General features: G+C 38.1%; 2 protein-coding genes across 8 annotated transcripts; one reads left to right on the forward strand and one right to left on the reverse strand.

Moving 5' to 3' along the window:
• Nucleotides 1-1,457: 1,457 nt before the first annotated feature.
• On the forward strand, nt 1,458-8,877 carry LOC139960088 (armadillo-like helical domain-containing protein 2). The gene is made up of 3 exons (XM_071958165.1): nt 1,458-1,908; nt 2,506-2,703; nt 3,058-8,877. Exons 1-3 carry the CDS (start codon nt 1,689-1,691, stop codon nt 3,279-3,281), a joined length of 642 nt encoding a protein of 213 aa, XP_071814266.1. The 5' UTR covers nt 1,458-1,688; the 3' UTR covers nt 3,282-8,877.
• Nucleotides 4,753-19,592, reverse strand: LOC139960083 (WD repeat domain phosphoinositide-interacting protein 3-like). Of its 7 annotated transcripts, XM_071958157.1 has the most exons (12): nt 19,367-19,592; nt 17,165-17,335; nt 16,582-16,656; nt 15,854-15,952; nt 13,225-13,312; nt 12,758-12,852; nt 11,999-12,189; nt 11,034-11,119; nt 10,650-10,751; nt 9,509-9,630; nt 9,113-9,240; nt 4,753-6,668 (listed from the first exon to the last, which is right to left on the reverse strand). In XM_071958157.1, the coding sequence occupies exons 2-11, from the start codon at nt 17,229-17,231 to the stop codon at nt 9,128-9,130; spliced, it is 1,038 nt and encodes a 345-aa protein (XP_071814258.1). In that variant the 5' UTR covers nt 17,232-17,335; nt 19,367-19,592; the 3' UTR covers nt 4,753-6,668; nt 9,113-9,127. The 7 variants fall into 7 exon arrangements, with proteins under 7 accessions (XP_071814258.1, XP_071814262.1, XP_071814260.1 ...); XM_071958161.1 differs by having other exon boundaries at nt 4,753-9,240; nt 17,165-17,332; nt 19,407-19,591; XM_071958159.1 differs by having other exon boundaries at nt 4,753-9,240; nt 19,407-19,591.
• Nucleotides 19,593-20,626: the final 1,034 nt, after the last annotated feature.

The following is a 20,626-nucleotide window of genomic DNA, read 5'->3' on the forward strand; positions in this document are numbered from 1 at the left end:
TGCATTACTAACTTGTAAAACAGGTACGTGGGGGTTGGAGAAGGGGACCATATCCTGATATCTCCAACCGATATATTTAGGCCTCTGTTATATATATATATACGTTCCAGTGTATGTTTCAAATGAAAATGATTGGGAATTGCAGCTTTCATCTTGCTGCTGCTTCCCCCCCCCCCCCTTAGTGGAACTCGCTTCCTGTTGATATATGGTCTCTGGACTCGTTAAATTATTCCGTTTAAGCGTCGTTCTTTGAACTAATTTCCATGAAGGGGGGACTGCAGGGGTCCTTTCCTGCAAAATTTAGATGAACTGTCTTTCCAGCACACTAGAAATTTAGTTCTACGCGGTGTTTCTACAAGACGCACAATTCAACACTGACGGGTGATGTCAAAGTTCAATGCGTGTTATGCGTAACCGACTCAACGAGGTAAATGAATCTGGAGGATTCATGTCAATTGGGTGCGCGCGTACCATGTATGGAGGGTCATGTGATGTGTTCCAGGGTGGTACTATAGTGATATTTCTCTGTAGCAGTTCGAGAACAGTATTAGTGACTTCGTGAAAGATTGGTCGGTTCGGACATGGGAACTAACGGCATAAGAAGGTACTGGTACTTCAGGCCTACGAAATAGTGCTAATATGCTAACATTCAACCTTATTCTCTTGAATGAAGGCAGGCCTTCTACATAATAGATCTTACTTATTAATACAGCTCTAGGGGCAAGCTTTGTCTCATATGGCCTAACGTTATTACAACACGCTAACACGCTATAAGTGAATGAAATGTGGGGAAATGTTTAGTTCAGTGCAACCACGGAATTCTCCATGGAACAGAGCCTAATGCTGCTCGACGGGAATATAGCTAGCACGTTAGGCTACAGGCACGGTTATTGCTAGGTAACGGGTGTCGTCTGCTGCTCTAAGCACGCAAACACATTTACGTACTAGTTGGGTGAAATCATCATGCGTAATAGGGAAAGTAGTATATTAGTACCACCCTGGAACACATCACATGACCCTCCATACATGGTACGCGCGTACGCCCGTATTTACTGTGTGATAGTTTCTCCAGATTCATTTACCTCGTTGAACCGACTAGGCTACCTGGATGCTTATCGAGATGCAGCGTAGGCTATGTTATACTGGTCAGAGCTCGGGTGACCCTTTAATCATAATGCACAACTCTCACAGAAACGGAACATCAAAGAGGCTATTGATGGCTCCAAAAGTACTCTAGTGTGCTCAATTCATAGGTAGCCTACCGTATATGTACGTTATTAGTAATTTCTGATGCACCGAAAAGGAATAATTAGCTGAAAATATGCAGGTTAATTTATTCAATGACGTTGCATGGTAGCATATTTGCATTCGCCTCGATTTGTGTACGATTGTAGTAGACAAACAGAAGCGCACAGCAACGCGCAGCAGCTGTAGACCAGATAGACGTCAGTTTGTTACACTGACGGACGCAATATCGAGCAAAATCATTTCCCAACATGCGCGCCTTAGGGCAGTACTGCGCGCGCAAGTATATGAAACATCTCAACTAACGCGCACTATTCTGTATAGTAAATAGAACCGAATTAGAGTGTTTCACACGTGTGATGTTCTTATCACATAATATGATTATTACTGGTTGATATCGAACAAGTTAATTCAGAGATTCTCGGGGTCAAAGTACAAACAACATGTTTCAGTCCGTAAGAAGAGCTCTTGTTCAAGGGGTGGAGAAAACGTGGAACACTTTGGCCTCTCATACCGGGGACGGAAAGGGCGATCAACTCTGGGATAATGAGACAAACCTCTACAGAAGAGAAATATTGATAAACGGACAACTTCTCGGAGATAACCAGGATGTGGAGGTTAGAATTGAAGCCGTTAGGAAAATTGGCCATTTAGCATACACAGGTAAATTGCTTAGAAAAACCTGTAACATAAGTAAATTATATATTATCGGTATGCTAGTTAATGTGTGCTTACTGAACGATAGTCAAAATCCGTGCAGGAAGTGACGTCATCCAATATAGGCCTATATCGGGGTCGGTTAATTTTAACCATGTCGTAACATTTTGAACCACTGCATTACACTGTAATCACTGCTAAATATATCTTTGCTTTAGGATGGGGGAGAGGTGGGGGGGGGGGGGGGTCGTCACCATGGTCTAACAGTGGATTCGTATTTCAGTTTTCGCAATGTTAACACTTGTTTTCTAATTTAATTGTTCAACATTCAGGCATAAATGTCAATTATTAATTTATCATACACACTTCAAGCAATTTTCATTCACCGTGACAAATTTATTAGTCTAATGTATCACTTCTCAAAGTCATATAAGAAAACCAGGCTATTTATGTAGCTTTAAACACAGTCAAGGTAGTGAGGGAGAGAATAGAGGAGGTACGAACCCTATTTGAAAATAAAGGTTCCGTTTTTGCAATCACTATTTTCTTAACTTTGAGATTTGTGTGCATTCAGTAATATTGCAGTGATCTTTATGTTGGCAGGTGGCCAAGATGCCGCTAAGCTAGCTGGTATGTACATTGAGAGGATGGCGAACTACCTGACTGATGCTAGAACTCCGCCACCTCTTAGACTTCAAGTGGTGAAAAGTATTTCTGAACTTGGTCGAGGTCATCGTGATAACGTTCAGACTATTATTGACATGGAAATACACGAAGAAATACTTAAAAGAGTTCGCTCAGGTACCGTGACTGTTTTATGTGGTGGAATATAGATTCGATCATTTCTAGGGTGAGATGGAGTGAGCATGCGTAGTACTGTAGTAGAGTGAGCGTGCGTAGTACATGGGGAGGGGTCGGAGAGGGAGGTGGTCTGGTGGGAATAATTTCAGTTTAATTTCAACGTGAAAGAGAAAGCTTGAAAGGTCATAGGTATTGCCACTAAATTTTACAATTCATATTTAAAATATATGTGACAACTTAGCCATGACATTGAAGTTTCGTAACAAGTAGCATTATTTATTCTTTCAAGTAAGTTAGACCTATCCTTTCACGATTACTGACAAGTAGGTTTTCTTTTCTCCTGTTTTCTTTCAGTCCACGATTTCCGTCTAGTGAGATGGAGTTGTTACACCCTGGTGTCTCTATGCTCCATGTCTCTTCATATTCTGAAGACTCTCCAATCATATTGGGACGATAAAGATTTAAAAACACAGCTGATGGTCATTTCTGGATTGTCTTGGAAGGCGTGGCCGAAGAATTATGCTCAAGTATTAATAGACCTGATCGGATTTAGTCATCCATATGATGATCCCAGTTAGCAAGATACTTATAGTCCGATAGGTGATGGGGTGGCGGGGGGGGGGGGAGGGGGTGGCAGTGCCATCATTTTCTCAAATAGAAAAATAACTTCTTTTTCCTGAATCGGTTAATTGTTGCCATAGAGATATGTTGGTCTCAGCATCTGTAACTTCAAATATCTAATGATTCCCAGACAGTGACATGTTTGTTGAATTTTTGAGCGTGGGGTGACCATTATTCGTCTGTCTATCAGATTAGTGGTAATGCGGATGGTTTTAAATGGTTCCCTTTGTCAGAAATCAGAGAAACAAAACTTTACCAAGAACTGGCTAAGCCATCAATAAAACAACATTCAATTGAGGATTTGGGAATAGCTGGCTATAAAGTTGAGATGGATTGAGTTAATTCAGAGGTGGGATATCTTGTTTGGATTATATTCTGTTCACTTCATAAATCGGGGTGTGCAGGGAAAGGAGGGGAGGGGTGGGTGGGAGCAGGGGCGTAGCGAGCGGGGGGGTGTGTCACACCCCCCCAATAATTTGGTCGCTGTCGGCAAATTTTGGGTCTGTCGGCAAAAGGAGAAAAGGTGAAGAGAGCGGAAGGGGAAGAAAGAAGGAAAGCTGAATAGAGAAAAGGAGAACGGGAGCTTCTTCCGTGCCAAATTTGACTTAAAATATGCACCAGATTGCATCTAAGGACGTTTCAAAACTAAAAATTTTCCAAAGGGGAGGGGTAGAACCCCTACCCTTAGACCCCTCCCCCATTTCAGTCACCACTTCCAGATCCGTCGGCAAATCAAATTTGACTTAAAATATGCACCAGATTGCATCTAAGGACGTTTCAAAACTAAAAATTTTCCAAAAGGGTAGGGAACACCCACTCCCCTTAGACCCCTCCCCCATTTCAGTCACCACTTCCAGATCCGTCGGCAAATCAAATTTGACTTAAAATATGCACCAGATTGCATCTAAGGACGTTTCAAAACTAAAAATTTTCCAAAGCGGAGGGGGACCCCCCTCCCCTTAGACCCCCCCCCATTCAGTCACCACTTCCAGATCCGTCGGCAAATCAAACTTGACTTAAAATATGCACCAGATTGCATCTAAGGACGTTTCTAAACTAAAAAATTGCCAAAGGGGAGGGGGACACCCACTCCCCTTAGACCCCTCCCCCATTTCAGTCACCACTTCCAGATCCGTCGGCAAATCAAATTTGACTTAAAATATGCACCAGATTGCATCTAAGGACGTTTCAAAACTAAAAATTTTCCAAAGGGGAGGGGGACACCCACTGCCCTTAGACCCCTCCCCCATTTCAGTCACCACTTCCAGATCCGTCGGCAAATCAAATTCTCTACACCCCCCAACAAAAACCCCTTCGCTACGCCCCTGGGTGGGAGAGGGCCAGTCAAAAAAAAAATGCTATTTCTTTGACTGATATAATAATGAATTTATTGACAAGTAACACTGAAGAAGACAATACCATATTGAGAACCTTTAACTTCTTTATTTCATTATAAAGGAACAATACAGAAATTTCTCTCTTGTTAATTCTCATCGGTTAATGCTGTTCGCTGTATCGTCACAGCTTACTTATATATATACATTGTAGATACATATTTCTTATTATTATTATAATTTTTAATGAGATTACATTTTACAAGAAAGAAGGATGCGATTCCTCCTTCTTCAACTCTTGTTTAAACTATCTAACAAGTATAAGACCCACAAAAATATGTTTTTTGTATAAAAATGTGTAACATCTTGGAATTTAATTCCAATAATAGAATTTCATCCCAATTTATCTTATCTCGATATAATGATGGTCAATTTAATGACTAATTTAACGAGCTGCTTTGCGCCTCACTCAGCCTAAAGATAATTTGCGCTGATGATGATATAAAGTTTGAAACTATTCCATACCAAACTCCTATAACAATGCATTCATTAGACATTTGAAATAATAGAAATTGGCATGTGTTTAATACCAATAAAAACGAGTTGGGCCAACAAAATTTTTCAAAATCAACATGGACTAATACATTTAAACCATTTTAACATATATATCGTAACAAAATCTCAGTGTGTGACTTACTTTGACCAAATGCAATTTCAGATTAAGTAGGTTTGGTCAATTTGGCGACGCCCAAGGTATTAATTACACGACGTAGTAGATACGGAAATTTCTCTTTTCCGTTTGTTTGAAACTTAAAAACAGTAAATAAAATGCTAGGGTATCAGATCATAAATTCAATTATTAATTAAACTATTAAATTAATGAATTAATGATCTTATGGTTCTTATGGATCTTATGATAAACTTGCAAAGTAAAGGCTTAAGTAATTTTCCTTTCTTACAGTTGCAAAGGTAACATCGATACTGAAATATACAAGATTTTAATTTAATGAATTTGCTGTATTTTTGCTCTTGAGAGTTTTTTATGCTGTATGCGGTGGGTACTCGTGTTCTTTGAAAATTTTGCTGAACACTGGTGTACAAATCTTTCATGCTTTTACCTGTATATTAAGTAACTTACATAAATAATGGACAACTTACTTGTATACATTGTGCAAAAATCAACTAGGATATTAGAAAGTGGCAAATCTGAAGTTACTTGCGCATCGGTGTAGATGGTGGAGAATTAAACTGGCGTTTATACTAGAAATACATTTACATGCAGTGAAAAGGAATACAATTTTTCCAATCCTTTAGCTCAGTCTGTTAATATCATTAGCAATAGTCTTTTGAAAATCCTCCCTACCCACCTCGATGGAACCCATCATGTAAGACGTATGCAACTAGTTGATACTTGGAAAATGCCACCTACCATCACGGCAGTTTCAGAAGAACATTTTTCATTTATATAACACTTCTAACACAGAGCAGCTGACGAATGGCTGAACCTCTCATGAGGAATTAATAGACAAAGAGAAAAACATTTGAGGTGAAACCCAAACAATGGCAAACAACAGGCATTGTAAATGCAGCTTCCAAAAAACAAAGAATAACTCGAGATATTCTTACCAATTATAACAATGGCAGCTTTGTGAAGATAAATATTTTATGGCAGTTAACAAAAATCAAACAGTTAATATTATTGGTAGACACATATTGGATAATTGGTTTGGTTAATTTAACTATGCTTACAGCTTATTTACACCCCCCCCCCCATAGTATGCTAAATGACTACGATACTAACCTTTAAAACTAAGCTCAAATCTCACACTTTTTCATTCATTATTTCTTCATCCATGTTCTACCTATTTTTCCTGTCTGATCATAAAGTGTCTGTTTGTCTGTCTATCTGTCTGTTGGCATCTTTGGCCTATGCATGTATCTGTGTCAGTCTATTTGACAGCTAAGACGGCAACTCAAAGTAATTCTCTTCAGAGGAGCTAATAATGATATCTTAGAGAAAAAGACAGAAAAAAAAAGCAAAAGATTGACTTACACCAATATTTGCTCCATACATACAACAACAAAAAATTTTAAAGAAGGAAATAAAAAAAGGGGCAAATCTGACCCCCCTCTTACATTATTGATTAACGAAGCTTTGAAAGTGCAAGTTGTAAGATTTCACGATTGAAAGTCTGGGCTTACTAACTTTTAATTACTTAATTACTTTTAATTTGTTTATAATTTATAGCAAGTAAAGCCGTGTCCTTCTCTATTCATTCTTGCAAAAACACAAAATCTGCATAAGAAAGAAAATGACACAAAAATTGGGACGATTTGGCTTAAAATTTGTTGGAAAATATAGTCATGAAGGTTAACTATGGAAGTTATCTTTATCCATCAATTAGTCACAGCTATCTTCTTGAGGTTTTTAGAGTTTGCAGGATAAGACATAAATGCCGACAATGTTTTCATTGCAATTATAGACATTAAATGTATTTTGGGTGTTGAGAAATTGGCTGGAAACAATTTTTGTTTATTTTCATTTCATTTATGACAAAGTGCCCCAATGTGTTACTTGTATGTTACTGCCACACAAGTTTTCCCTCAGAAGACTCTGTTTATGAACACCCCCACCCTTTTTATAAACATTTACAGTCTTTCTGGAAGTAACATTAGTCACAATAATTTAATATGATACAATAAATCCAATATTGCTGTAATATGGGAAGTAACCAAATTTCAAACTTACTCTTTATGATTACAAACTTTTGTTTCCAATTGCTCATTTAATTACTGATATTTTAAATAATCAACATGATCATGTTTAAACCAAAACAATATATGTCAAATGTCAAGACATGTTTTTCGATACCTACATGACTGGACGTTGAAACTTCCATATAGTTGAAAGTTTCATATAGTCACTTAACATTTGCAGTTTCAGAGGCTAGTTGCGTAGCCAACTTATTCTGAGCCTGTCACAGAGCTCACAAGCGCCCTCACTTTGTAGGTACCTACATGACTGTACTCCCTGGTGTGTTGTTATTGCTGTAACTGCTTAAATATATCACAAGTTCATACGACTTACAAAGGGCCTAAATTGCATGCAGAAATAAGTTAAGGATATTTTCATAGTGAATATTTGCCCAAGAAGCAGTAAAATTTCAGGTAAAATAAAATCATCCCACATTTATTTTGTACTGATTTCTTTTATGTATCATAATAAAACTCAAGTTGCAACGCTGAAGTAATTGAGCAGATACTGAGGTAAATTTATTGGATAAATGCAAACAGTGATATCAAATGAATTTCAAGTTTTGTTACTTAGATGACATCAAGGTTCATGTTTAGGTTGTCTTAACCTGAAGCTACTTCTAGGATACAAAAGAGAGTAAAACCAAAATAAGACGATAAATGGTCAATGTTTGTTTAGCAGAAAATACACATTTGCCAGAGAAAGAATGATAGATTACCACGGCGATTTATACTCTCTCAAGATAGTGTTATATCACTTCTAGAAAATTAAAGTAAAAAAAAAAAAGCAACTAGAATTTTACAAAAAGAAAAGAAATTCTCTATACACAGTTAATCACTGACAACAGCCATTATTAGTTCAATGGGAAATGTTTTAGCACAAAAAAAAATAGAATTAAAGCATAAAACTGACAAATTGTACTCTAACATAACTGTGACAAACTGGAAGCCAATATCCCTGTTCCTAGCTGTGATGGATGGTTAAAAAGGATTCCTTGAAACCATGGAGGGTCCAACTTTGGCTTACCGATTAATTAATCTTTCTCTGATGTGATCAGAAATATACGTCCTAAATTTTGCTTGTACAAAAAAAAAATGTGCATGAATGTACAAAGTGTCCAATAGGGGGAGAGATAGGCGAGGGTAGGTAGACAACCTTTTGAGTTACACAACAATGACTGTTGACCTGCAAGCTTGTCCTTATGACATCTGTCTACATTTAGTTATCAGGGCGAGCACCAAGAAGTAATATTAAATCAACTTTAGAGACTGGGGGCAAGACTTTTCTTTATATTAAGCTTTTACATTCATACTACTCACATTCATTCCAGGAAAGAATTTTCTTTTTTGGCCTGAGAATGTCAAGTGATATTCTCTTGCATTAGGAGGTAAGCCTTCCTGTCCTAGTTTATAACATCATTTTCATATCCTACATTCTTCCAAGAATGTTTAATGCAATGCAATACATTTTTTTTCAGGGGTGGCTTATTTTATTGCTTCTAGCTTTTGATTAAGTGCTTGAGTATTTTCTTTTCCAAGTCATTTCCATCACATCGACACATTCGTCACAAGAGATCTGACTAGTAGGACATTAGGCCCTTAGTACCAGATCATCGGGGAGTTGGGGAGGGGGGAGGGGGAAAAATAAATATGCAAATCTAGCCCTGGTTCATTATTTGGTCATGTGATACAAATCTCACTTTGTGATTGGTTGTTCAGCTTTTGGCATCATCGTCTGTCATTTCTAGAAACTGTGTGTAGACGTCTCGAGTACACTCCCCCTTGGGATTGAAGACGAATTTATAGTAGCTTCCATCAGCGCAGATCGCTGTCAAATGAAAGAAGAAAAACAGAGAAGATGATGTCACTGATTGCTGTAGTTTCAGTAATGCTGCAGTTTTCCAAAACAAAATCTGATCAAAAACTCTAGAAGCAGTTTATCGCAGTAGCAGGAGAATGAGGGAGGGGAAAGTAAGAGAGGGGAGGGGGATAAGGCAAGGGAGGTGCGAGAGCCATCTATGACCTCCCATAAACAATAAACTGTTAGTAAGAATGTTTTTACTCAAACTGTAGCGGCTTATATCGATAATACCCACCAATGACAGAATTTGTGTCAGCTCCGAAGGCACAGATACACTGGGCGTTATTGGGAACTTGGAACTTGGAGAAACTCCACTTGGAGCTGAAGTATTTCGGCAGGAACGTGGCTGATGCAAGGCTGTACAAGGAGAGAGGAGAAAACAAGAAAAGTTGAAACACAGGCAGTTTCCAAGGTACACATGTATGTAATAATATTGGTTAAGTGTCTTTTTAATGATGCTTAGTTTTATGTCTAGTAATTCTTAAGGGTCAGTTAGGATGCCGACAGAAGTTGATTTGAAACTGAGATGACCAATGTGATTGTTGTGGATAAACACTGGTTTAAGTTAAAGCTAAGACCCCAACTCCACCTCTCTGAACTGGACTTCCCACAAACCTCCATACCATCAATTAAACTCACAGAAACGAACACTGTGGTAATTGATTCAATGTAATCTCATGATCCATTTCATAAACAAGTCTCAGAGAAGGAAGCTATTTTTTCCTTAAATTACTTCCAACAGCACATTAACCTAGATATGCTTGTGATATGTCAGTGATAATGTGTTTCTCGAGATTCAAAAAGTTTGTCTGTTTTACTGCGTGTTTAAACCTTGGTAGATCAGCCACTTTGACTAATGAACAATAACGTATAATTTTGTAATCTTCTCAAAAATAAAGAGATGGTCCTGTAACTGTAAAATGCACGGATTAACGGTCGTTTCTAATGTTCTGTTATGAATAAACATAAACTTTACCATTTCAGTTCTTTTAAATGTACATTGATTGATAGGAATGAGTTACACAGAATTCAGGATGGCATTCTCCAAAAAATTTTCCCGGTTCATCAATATTTCTGTCTGGGTGAGTTTGTTTTTCTATCTGACCGAGGACTTGAACAAAAGAATTTCAGGTCCTCGGTTGTGATTTCTAAAGAATCACCATGTCCTCGGAAGAATTCTATTGTATGGGGTACTGTTAAGATTAGGGTATGTGGATGTGAACAATGGAAAATACAATGGGGTCCTCGGTCTGAATGTAATACAAACATGTATATGTGTGTGGGTGTGTAAGAGGGGTGAGGAAGGGGAGAGGAGGGCCAGAGCATGCATAGACATTGTGAATTCAGCCGTTCTTTCTGCGAGACTTGGTACTAACCTAGACTGCTTGTTTTTAGCAGGATCCTCCACGGCGAAGACGTGCACCGTCCCGTGATCGCTGGACACGCAGAGCAAGGAAGAATCTTGATTGAAACTGATGCTGTTGGCACAGAAAATAAAGGAGCAATTTTTAACACAAATTACAGTACAAGTGGTAAAAGGAGTAGTTCATACTTTGAATGAATACATTTCTTGTACTTTTTGATAACTTTTCTTGATCACCCCAGTTGAAATTGATATCAGAGGAATGGTGTGTTTTATGTTACCTTTTACTCCCCACTTTCCCCTCACCCGACTTCTCTCCGCCTCCCCCCCCCAACGGTCTTTGGTTCTTGTAACAGCCATGGATACAGCAATATGCAACTTACAAGTTGCTACTTACCAGTAAATGGCAGCACTACCAGACCCCCTCCTCAACTCTTGTAGTTGAGTCCCAGAGCTGGTGTCAAAAATTCTAATCAATGTTCCCTGCATTCATGGAACAAAAACAATACCAAATTAAAAAATAGGCACGTAAATCCCGGTACTGAATATCTAAGTACAACTTCCAAGTAATATTTGCCTTTAAAATATATTACATGTGGGGAGCCCTAGGTCTCAATCCTTTTATTTTTCAACATTCTCAATGACCCTATCATAAAGTCTTAAATATTTGATGGCCAAGGATGAAATTGCAACACAAATTATTCTTAGAAATTAAAATGATAACATTTTCTGCTTTTCTTCGGGTATCAGAGTATGCAATTGTGACTCTTACATGACACACAGGCAATTTATTTTTCTCATGGATTTTGGCACTGAGGAGATAATGCAGAGACAATGAGGACACTATACAGACAACCATATGCTATTACATAGAAAATACTGTATCATAGATTTTAAAGCAGTTGGCTCAATTTTTGTTTTTTAAAGATATAGGCTTTGAAGATATTTGATGCTCAAGTCTCAGAACAATGTAACTCATTAGCTAGTATTAATCAAGTTTGATTTCAACTAATGTAATCTACTGCTAATGTAAATTGAGTATCTCAACAACAAAATGTTGCAGTTTAAAAGAAATCATTACTTAGTTAGTCTTCATTTGGTGATAAAATTCTAGCATTGTCTCTCAGTTTGATCAAAACCATTTTCATTTTTTAGTCCTTCTCGGCAGGTTTGTTAAAACTGAAGCCCAATCGCAAACATGCCGCCTCGAACGCAGACTGTTATATAATCGCAAAATGGGTGACATCGTTGCTTACAAAAACACTGAACAGAAGAAGATCGCTTTTGTATCATAAACATTGCAATTGCTCAAAGCCAGTAGTGGAGCTTGTTGTAGTATTACATGAAGATAGACAGGCATACCTTCTCAGATGCTGTGGCAAGTCGTGTTCCCTGGTGATTGAATGTTAAGCAGCAGAGCGTGCCCTCGTGGGCCGATATCTCCAACGGTGCCTTCTCTGTATTTGCGAGATCGACAATTTGAACAACCCCTGTATGGCGACCAGGGAAGGCAAGCAGTGAGTTGTTACTATTTGGGCAGAGTACACAGAGACCTATGCAAGGAAAGAATGAGATTTGGTGATCTCCCTGTTCTGAATGGGGGGCACGGGATAGTAGAATCCCATGGGTACAATGCAACCCCACCTCCCTCCCCTCTGCCCTCACCATCCCCCCACCCCCCTCCCAAGTGAACATCACTGAATGATGTCAACATGTCAACTATACAAATGATCAAATTCATATGTACAGCTAACAACCATACTTGCTGATCATCATTTTTACGCACAGGATTGCAAAGGCAGGGAGGAAGGGGACCAAACTCTAAATTGCCCTGAATTATTTATGGAGAGGTCAGTGGTGGATTCAACAGTTTTACAAAGGAGGGGTTTGGTTTGGCCATTGAAGCCACCTCTCTCCAGGAGTCCTCCCCCCCCCCCCTGAAAGTACTTATTAAACGTTTAGACTTCATGTGATGTCCTAGATTGATCGGTTAAAATCTTGCTTTAAAGGACGCATCAGGAAAGGTTTGGCAAAACTGTCAAAAAAGTTGATGAATCAACTCAAAAACAACTGGTTTAATAACTTACGAAAATGATTTTGTAAGTATTTAGTCTGACTGACCTTTGGAGTTAAAGCAAGTGTCAAAGACGTGTAACTGCTGTGGGTTCTGTGTGAATGTATACACCTTGATCATCGTATCTAGCACCACCACTATCCTGTTGAATGAGAGATGGAAGAGATAAAAGGTCATGTTTATTAAAGCCGGTTCACAAAAAACATGTTGAATGATACTGCATATCTATCCTGGGATTTAGTTTATAACTTTTGAAAAACTCACTGGTTCCTCTTTCGTTGGTAGCAACAATATCAGATTTGTGTTTATACATGTAATCCTGTGATTTCAAGTTTGGATTGTGATCATGTGACATAGCAAATGAAAAAACACATTAATAGTTAGTGCTATACTCATGAATGCATTGCACAGATTGGCTAATTTGCATTTCCTAATTGCTTGGTAACGATCTGTCTCTCTCTCATATTTCTAGTTTTCCAGAGGTTTTCTCTCCTCTTGGCTTTGGGTTACATACCTATCTCGTCTCAGTCTCACAGCTTTCACTTCTGTTGAAAATTCCAACTCGATAACTGGCTTCTTTTTCAAGTCATCCCAAATCATCGCTGCAAAGTGAAATAATCCATAACTTAGTATTGATTATAATTACCAGTATGGAGGAAATAGTAAGCATAGGTCAAAGGCCCAGTCAAATGTGTCATAGGTCAAATGCCCAGTATTTTATTTTACCAAATTTATATAGCGCTCTTTTCATGCTTAAGCATGTTCAAGAGCGCTTTACAATGACAACAAAATGACAAAACCCTTAAAATATGATTATGAATAATAAAATTGACTCAGCTTAAATATTAATATAAAAATATATAAATATATTTAACAAAGGAATAATTTAAAAATAAAATAGATTTACAGTGAAATTCCTAAAAAGAAAAAAGTGAGTTTTAAGTAAATTTAAGTAACAAAACCACTTAAAATATGAATACGAAAAATAAAATGGACGCAGCCCTTATATTAGTATAAAAAAATAAAAAAAGTGTCATAGGTCAAAGGCCCAGTCATATGTGTCATAGGTCAAAGGATAAGACGAATGTGTCATAAGTAAATGGCCTTGTCGAATAACGATAGGTGAAAGGCCTAATCAAATGTGTCATAGGTCAAAGGCCCAATCAAATGAGAAAAAATGTCAAATCATTAATAAGAGACATCACCAAGTATGATAACTATATATATTTAGGTTTTGTTTGCTTAAAGTACTGACTTTGAGGACCATGTTTAACTTGATATGTTTAGCTATAGTTCTACACAATTTTCAGAAAGTAATAGATTTGTGTTTGAGATATGGATAACCATGAAGTCTATTTAACGAAACCTCACCTACATCTGCCATGTACCATGCTTAGTACTAACACCTCTATGGCCTTACCTATATTTACATGTTAGGTAACTAAACACCACTAGTACATATGAATATGACAGATACCTTTGTGACCAGCTTACCTTTATTTCGAGGATAAAATATAAATGCCTTCAGACACCAATGACAGCTCCGTTATGTCACTAACATCACTAAAAGGTTTACATGCTTACTTTTTCTTTGGAGGTTATGTGTGAGCCTCCTTCCTCCTTTAATGGGAACAAGGTAACTCCATGTATAGAGCATGTTAACATTGTTTAACACCTCAACATGCTTACCTTTCTTTGGAGGTTACGTGTGAGCCTCCTTCCTCCTTTAATGGGAACAAGGTAACTCCATGTATAGAGCATGTTAACATTGTTTAACACCTCAGCATGCTTACCTTTCTTTGGAGGTTACGTGTGAGCCTCCTTCCTCCTTTGATGGGAACAAGGTAACTCCATGTATAGAGCATGTTAACATTGTTTAACACTTCAACATGCTTACCTTTCTTTGGAGGTTACGTGTGAGCCTCCTTCCTCCTTTGATGGGAACAAGGTAACTCCATGTATAGAGCATGTTAACATTGTTTAACACTTCAACATGCTTACCTTTCTTTGGAGGTTACGTGTGAGCCTCCTTCCTCCTTTAATGGGAACAAGGTAACTCCATGTATAGAGCATGTTAACATTGTTTAACACCTCAGCATGCTTACCTTTCTTTGGAGGTTACGTGTGAGCCTCCTTCCTCCTTTGATGGGAACAAGGTAACTCCATGTATAGAGCATGTTAACATTGTTTAACACCTCAGCATGCTTACCTTTATTTGGAGGTAATGTGTGAGCCTCCTTCCTCCTTTGATGGGAACTAGGTTACTCCATGTATAGAGCATGTTAACATTGTTTAACACCTCAACATGCTTACCTTTCTTTGGAGGTTACGTGTGAGCCTCCTTCCTCCTTTAATGGGAACAAGGTAACTCCATGTATAGAGCATGTTAACATTGTTTAACACCTCAACATGCTTACCTTTCTTTGGAGGTTACGTGTGAGCCTCCTTCCTCCTTTAATGGGAACAAGGTAACTCCATGTATAGAGCATGTTAACATTGTTTAACACCTCAACATGCTTACCTTTCTTTGGAGGTTACGTGTGAGCCTCCTTCCTCCTTTGATGGGAACAAGGTAACTCCATGTATAGAGCATGTTAACATTGTTTAACACCTCAACATGCTTACCTTTCTTTGGAGGTTACGTGTGAGCCTCCTTCCTCCTTTAATGGGAACAAGGTAACTCCATGTATAGAGCATGTTAACATTGTTTAACACCTCAGCATGCTTACCTTTATTTGGAGGTAATGTGTGAGCCTCCTTCCTCCTTTGATGGGAACTAGGTTACTCCATGTATAGAGCATGTTAACATTGTTTAACACCTCAACATGCTTACCTTTATTTGGAGGGTAATGTGGGTGTCTTCCTCCTCCAATGAGTGCTAGGTTACTCCATGTATAGAGCATGTTAACACTGTCTAACACCTCAACATGCTTACCTTTATTTGGAGGTAATGTGTGAGCCTCCTTCCTCCTTTGGTGGAGTCTAGGTAATTCCATGTATAGAGCACGCTAACATTGTTTAAAACCTCAGCATGCTTACTTTTATTTGGAGGTAATGTGTGAGCCTCCTCCCTCCTTTGATGGAGTCTAGGTAACTCCATGTATAGAGCACGCTAACATTGTTTAACACCTCAACATGCTTACCTTTATTTGGAGGGTAATGCGGGTGCCTTCCTCCTCCAATGAGTGCTAGGTAGTTACACCTGAAGAGCATCTCCACGTGGCCAATGCCTCCATCAAAATCTGTATAACAGACCAGAAATGAGATATTTCAGTACCCTATTAATAAATAATTTATCCCAGCTTTTCCAGCGTGCTTTTGCATTAAATCATGCAACGTTTTATATACTGTATTTGCAGTGATAAATTGCATATTTAAAAAACTGGCATTTGGAAAATTTTCATAACATTTTTAGTTAATTTTTGACAAGAAATAAATAAAGGATTTTGCCAATAAATTATTATTTTAATAAGAAAAATTGATAGGCCTTAATTTTTGTAGCCATTTTACAGACAGTCATAGATATCGTAAAGGTATTCACATAGAACAAGGTTGTGCTGTATGGTCTCCAAAAAGCCACATACCGGGCACACATATGGTATCCACATAGAACCATGCTGTGCTGCAAGGTCTCCAAAAACACATACAGGGCACATGTATGGTATCCACATAGAACCATGCTGTGCTTCATGGTCTCCAAAATCACATACTGGCACACATATGGTATTCACGTAAAAACCAGGCTGTGCTGCATGGTCTCTAAAAAACACATACTGGCACACCACTGATTGCATTACTAACAATTACTGATAATAGGACTGTGTGAAAGAGCATTAACTCATTTATTTTTGTATAGACAAAAGTTTCAAACCTTGTCTTTCTTTCTCCCTCAGAGGATCTGTGTTATAGACACGGAAACCAGTCTCCATACCGCAAGCAAAGCAACCTAAAGAATAAATCATAAAAAACAAAAGAGAGAATTAGTCAAATTTCAGATAAAATTCCTCCCGTCACATGGCCCATTGATACATATATGTAGTATGCACCATTTCTGTTACACATGTATATGACTGTGTAATTTTCAGTTACAAGTGTAATATGACGTAATCATGTTATATATCATTGGTTGTGCTGTACAGTACAGTACTTCTATTCTTTCGTGTATGGTTCTATTTCCTGCATGGCCAGGAAGATGGTTCTTTATAATCATGTTTTGATTTGCTTAGAACTACGTGCTTGCAACAGTACCATTTTGAAGGTCTTTCCTTGTTACAAACTTCCGCCGAGTCCCCACTCGTCTTCTCGGGTACATACTGACTACACTAACCGTGGGGAATGTTCTGTGATTGACATGAGCTGATGTTAAACATGTCCAGCCGTAAATTACTCTGGTCTTCTGGTTACCACCGTCCAGACTAAATCTTACTATATAGTAAAATCTCAAAATGGTTTACCATGGTCCTGATTAAATGCTGCATGTAGCAAGCCATTGCCAGAGGAGGAGGAGTTGGTCAAGTTCATGGCAGAGTGGTGACGTTATATCGGCTTCTGGGACTGATCTCAACCAATCAGAAAGATTAGTCAGGGCTTAGGAAAATGCCACAAGAATGAATCTTGGACCTCTGCTGTTGGAACAAAATAGAAGTATGGTTACATTTACATGTACTCAAGTCACCTCTTCTGTATCCAAAGACATGTTTGTTTTGGACAAAAATGAAACATACAGTACACAACCTGTGGTAGTTCAAATAATTGACTGCACTGGTAACTGAAACACTAATTGTGAACTCAAATCACTGCTGCTAACTCTTTAGTTCCATTTTCAATGGGATGTATGAAGTAGCTGGTTCACTGTGCAGTACATAAAGTAAGCATCTGGTAGTGGTAGGAGAATAAATATATGAGGATGCCACCTCTAGAACATTTGTATGGAATGGTGCTACACACCTTCATTTGTCAATATTCAAAGGCAGGGAAACTTCAAACCTTAAGATTGCATGTATTGGCCCTAGAGATTTAATCATTTATCAGCATCCAGTACTTTGTGAAGGATTCAATGCTGCATTGCCTGAGAAGAAATTCTGAAATTGGCACATATTAATAATAAGGGTCAGGCTACTGTGGGTATTCATTCCTAACTAGTATGCCTAGCTACTTGTGTTGACAACTCTTCTTTTTAAAGGGTGTGAAGAATCGCGCAAAAAGAAACGTCTAATGCCGGTAATCTGACCTAGTTTCGAATGAGGTGTAACAGAAGTGTAAGACACTACGATCGATCCCAGAAAATACAAACACAGCTTGCTACCGTCATTAATTAGACACTAGTGTACAGTCAGTACATACAGCTGCGGTCAATACCTACAGCACAGTGTATAAACGATACAGCGATGGACATCTCAGGTCCAGCTAAAGATAACAAGTTATCATGTTTCATTACTGTCTACATTTTGTAGCGACACAAACAAAACGTCACTTGCAAGCAACAGAAAGTGAACTTTTTCAGATGGCCGCACGTGATTTGGGAAGAGTCTTCAATGCCTTTAACTGTAAATCCCTTAAACTGAGAATAGGTTAATGAAGGATTATTGCAATGGCTGGTTAATATTATACTTTCCTGGGAGTGTACAGTAGCCCAACCTTAATAAATATTAATAGGCCTCTGGTAGCAATACTAAATTACCACTATTTTAATGAAATCTAATGTATTTTTGTCAGCAAATTAACCTGATTAAATAATATAAGGTCATTGAAAACTCAGAACAGCATATTCAAGATTATAAAAAGATGGCAATCAATAAGCTGATCAATATTTCTCAAAAGTTGGATAGCATTTACAATACTGTTAGACAAATCGCCAAGGGTCAGAAGTATCTAAGGTGCCGTTCACCACTTCTTGGTTAAAAAATTCTTCTTACTAACAACATCGAGATGAAAAAGGTGAGCCAAAAATTAGAAAATACATGTTCCAGTCAACCACATGAAAATGATTGGTAATTGAGTCATAGCAATTCTTCCCAGGATATTTAGATTTTACCTTGAGATCACTACTGTGAATCACACCATTGAGATATGCAATCTAACTGTCAAAGCTAACTCGCTCTAAACATGTCAAAGTAGCATAAAACTAACAACTGTAATGTTACAACTGGACACTACATAGACCTAACGTTAGGCTCTAATAGTCTAGGCTACTTAAAATTGTAAAGTTTCCTGATTGCATGTCTGAGCATAGGCCTAGGTTAAGTCTCAGTCTGGGTAAAACACAGAACCTCACAAAATGGTTGGCCTAATTAGTGGTAAAAATAATACTTAAAACCAATGGACATAGTTCTACGTTGACCTTAATAATATTCACAAATACTATATGTTGATCTAGGCCTAGAATTTCTCACAAGGAAACATGCAATTACGTTCAGTCAATGATCTCACGATCTCAATTATGACGGTGATATAATTAGGCCAAAATGTGTTAAGTTAGTGGAGTCAAATGTAAACTGCACAGTACAGATCTATACTGATAGTGATACTGTGGTAGATTCTACTTCCCCATTACACTTCACTACGGAACTACTTGAGATTGTATAATTGAGGATTAGCTTCAGTGTAGGCCTAACCTAGGCTAAGTAATGTGTACAGAGGGCTATTCTAAAACTTACAAGTACAAGTCAAATGAGTGGAACACTGGGAGTGACTAACGTAAAGTTTGTCGAACTTGTGAAATTCATACATGGATAGATGGTGTTAAAGTCCAGCAGTCTACAAGTTCTGAAGTTTCGATCGGCGTTCAAGCAAACTCTTAAAGTAGTTCAAGAAGGGAATTTGAGAAAAATCTGTCAAAGTGGCGGTTTTGACGTCGTGTGAAATAGTGATTAAAATCCTAGGCTTCTTATTGAAGGAAGTATTTCCGCGAATTATTAGTGGGGGCGTCAACATCTCAAATTCTTAGTATCTTGTCCCGAACTCGACCTCAGTACTGATTGAAGGAAATCTAACTTTAGACTGGTTAAAATCTCCCTTACTGCTGAAAAAAATCTCGCCTCAAATTGTCACTTTCTTATTGCAATCTTTTTTGTGAACTTATCGTTAAAATTTGATGCACATGGATGTTTAGTACCTGTCAAGTTTTGTCTGCATGTTGCTTATATGTCGCATAAACAATATATTGTTTTACAAATGATATATTCCTCTGTGGTTGAAAGGGAAAACATTTCAAGTTCAATTGCGATGATATGCCATTATTCAGTATACGACTAGTGTTGCCAGATAAACAGATGTCACAACATTCGCAACATTGATATCTTTACCATGTGTCATGAGTATGTGTTTTTGAACTAAAGATGCAACAGAATTTCCAGAAGTAGTCTTTTTGGTTTGTTAAGGAGTTATCTTGATCCACCGGAATTGTGCTGTTGGGGGTGAACACTACAACAAGACATACAAACAGAAATTGTGATTCGCCGATCCTTTGGACGGAGGGGGAAAAATCATACAAATCGTATGATCAAATATCAGATTCATGTGTTCGATAAACCTTTTTACGGAAATGTCTTAATTAATATTAAATTGTCCCTTATATGGGCGCCGGAACTATATTGTATTGGTGGGGTGGGGTGGGGCACGACTTGGCTTCATGAACTTCAAGGGGCACTGTGGACGTCAAGGCCGGCGGAAGCACTTTCCATCTGGGGGGGGGGGGCACCGACATCAAAGGGCACTTTGCAGAAATTCGATTGGACCGATGCAGCCTTATATTTAGTACCCTTTATAACTCTTATTGTATTATCTTATTTGCGTATACAATGATCACTCCATCAACGCCCCCCACCCCCTCAAGGAAAATATGCATACTAGCACTGCAATATCCAATGTGCTAATTGGGAAACAAGGAAGAAGTTTTCTTTTGAGACAAAATGAGG

Source organism: Apostichopus japonicus, chromosome 19 (genome assembly GCF_037975245.1).
Source record: "Apostichopus japonicus isolate 1M-3 chromosome 19, ASM3797524v1, whole genome shotgun sequence".
NCBI classification, from domain to species: domain Eukaryota; kingdom Metazoa; phylum Echinodermata; class Holothuroidea; order Aspidochirotida; family Stichopodidae; genus Apostichopus; species Apostichopus japonicus.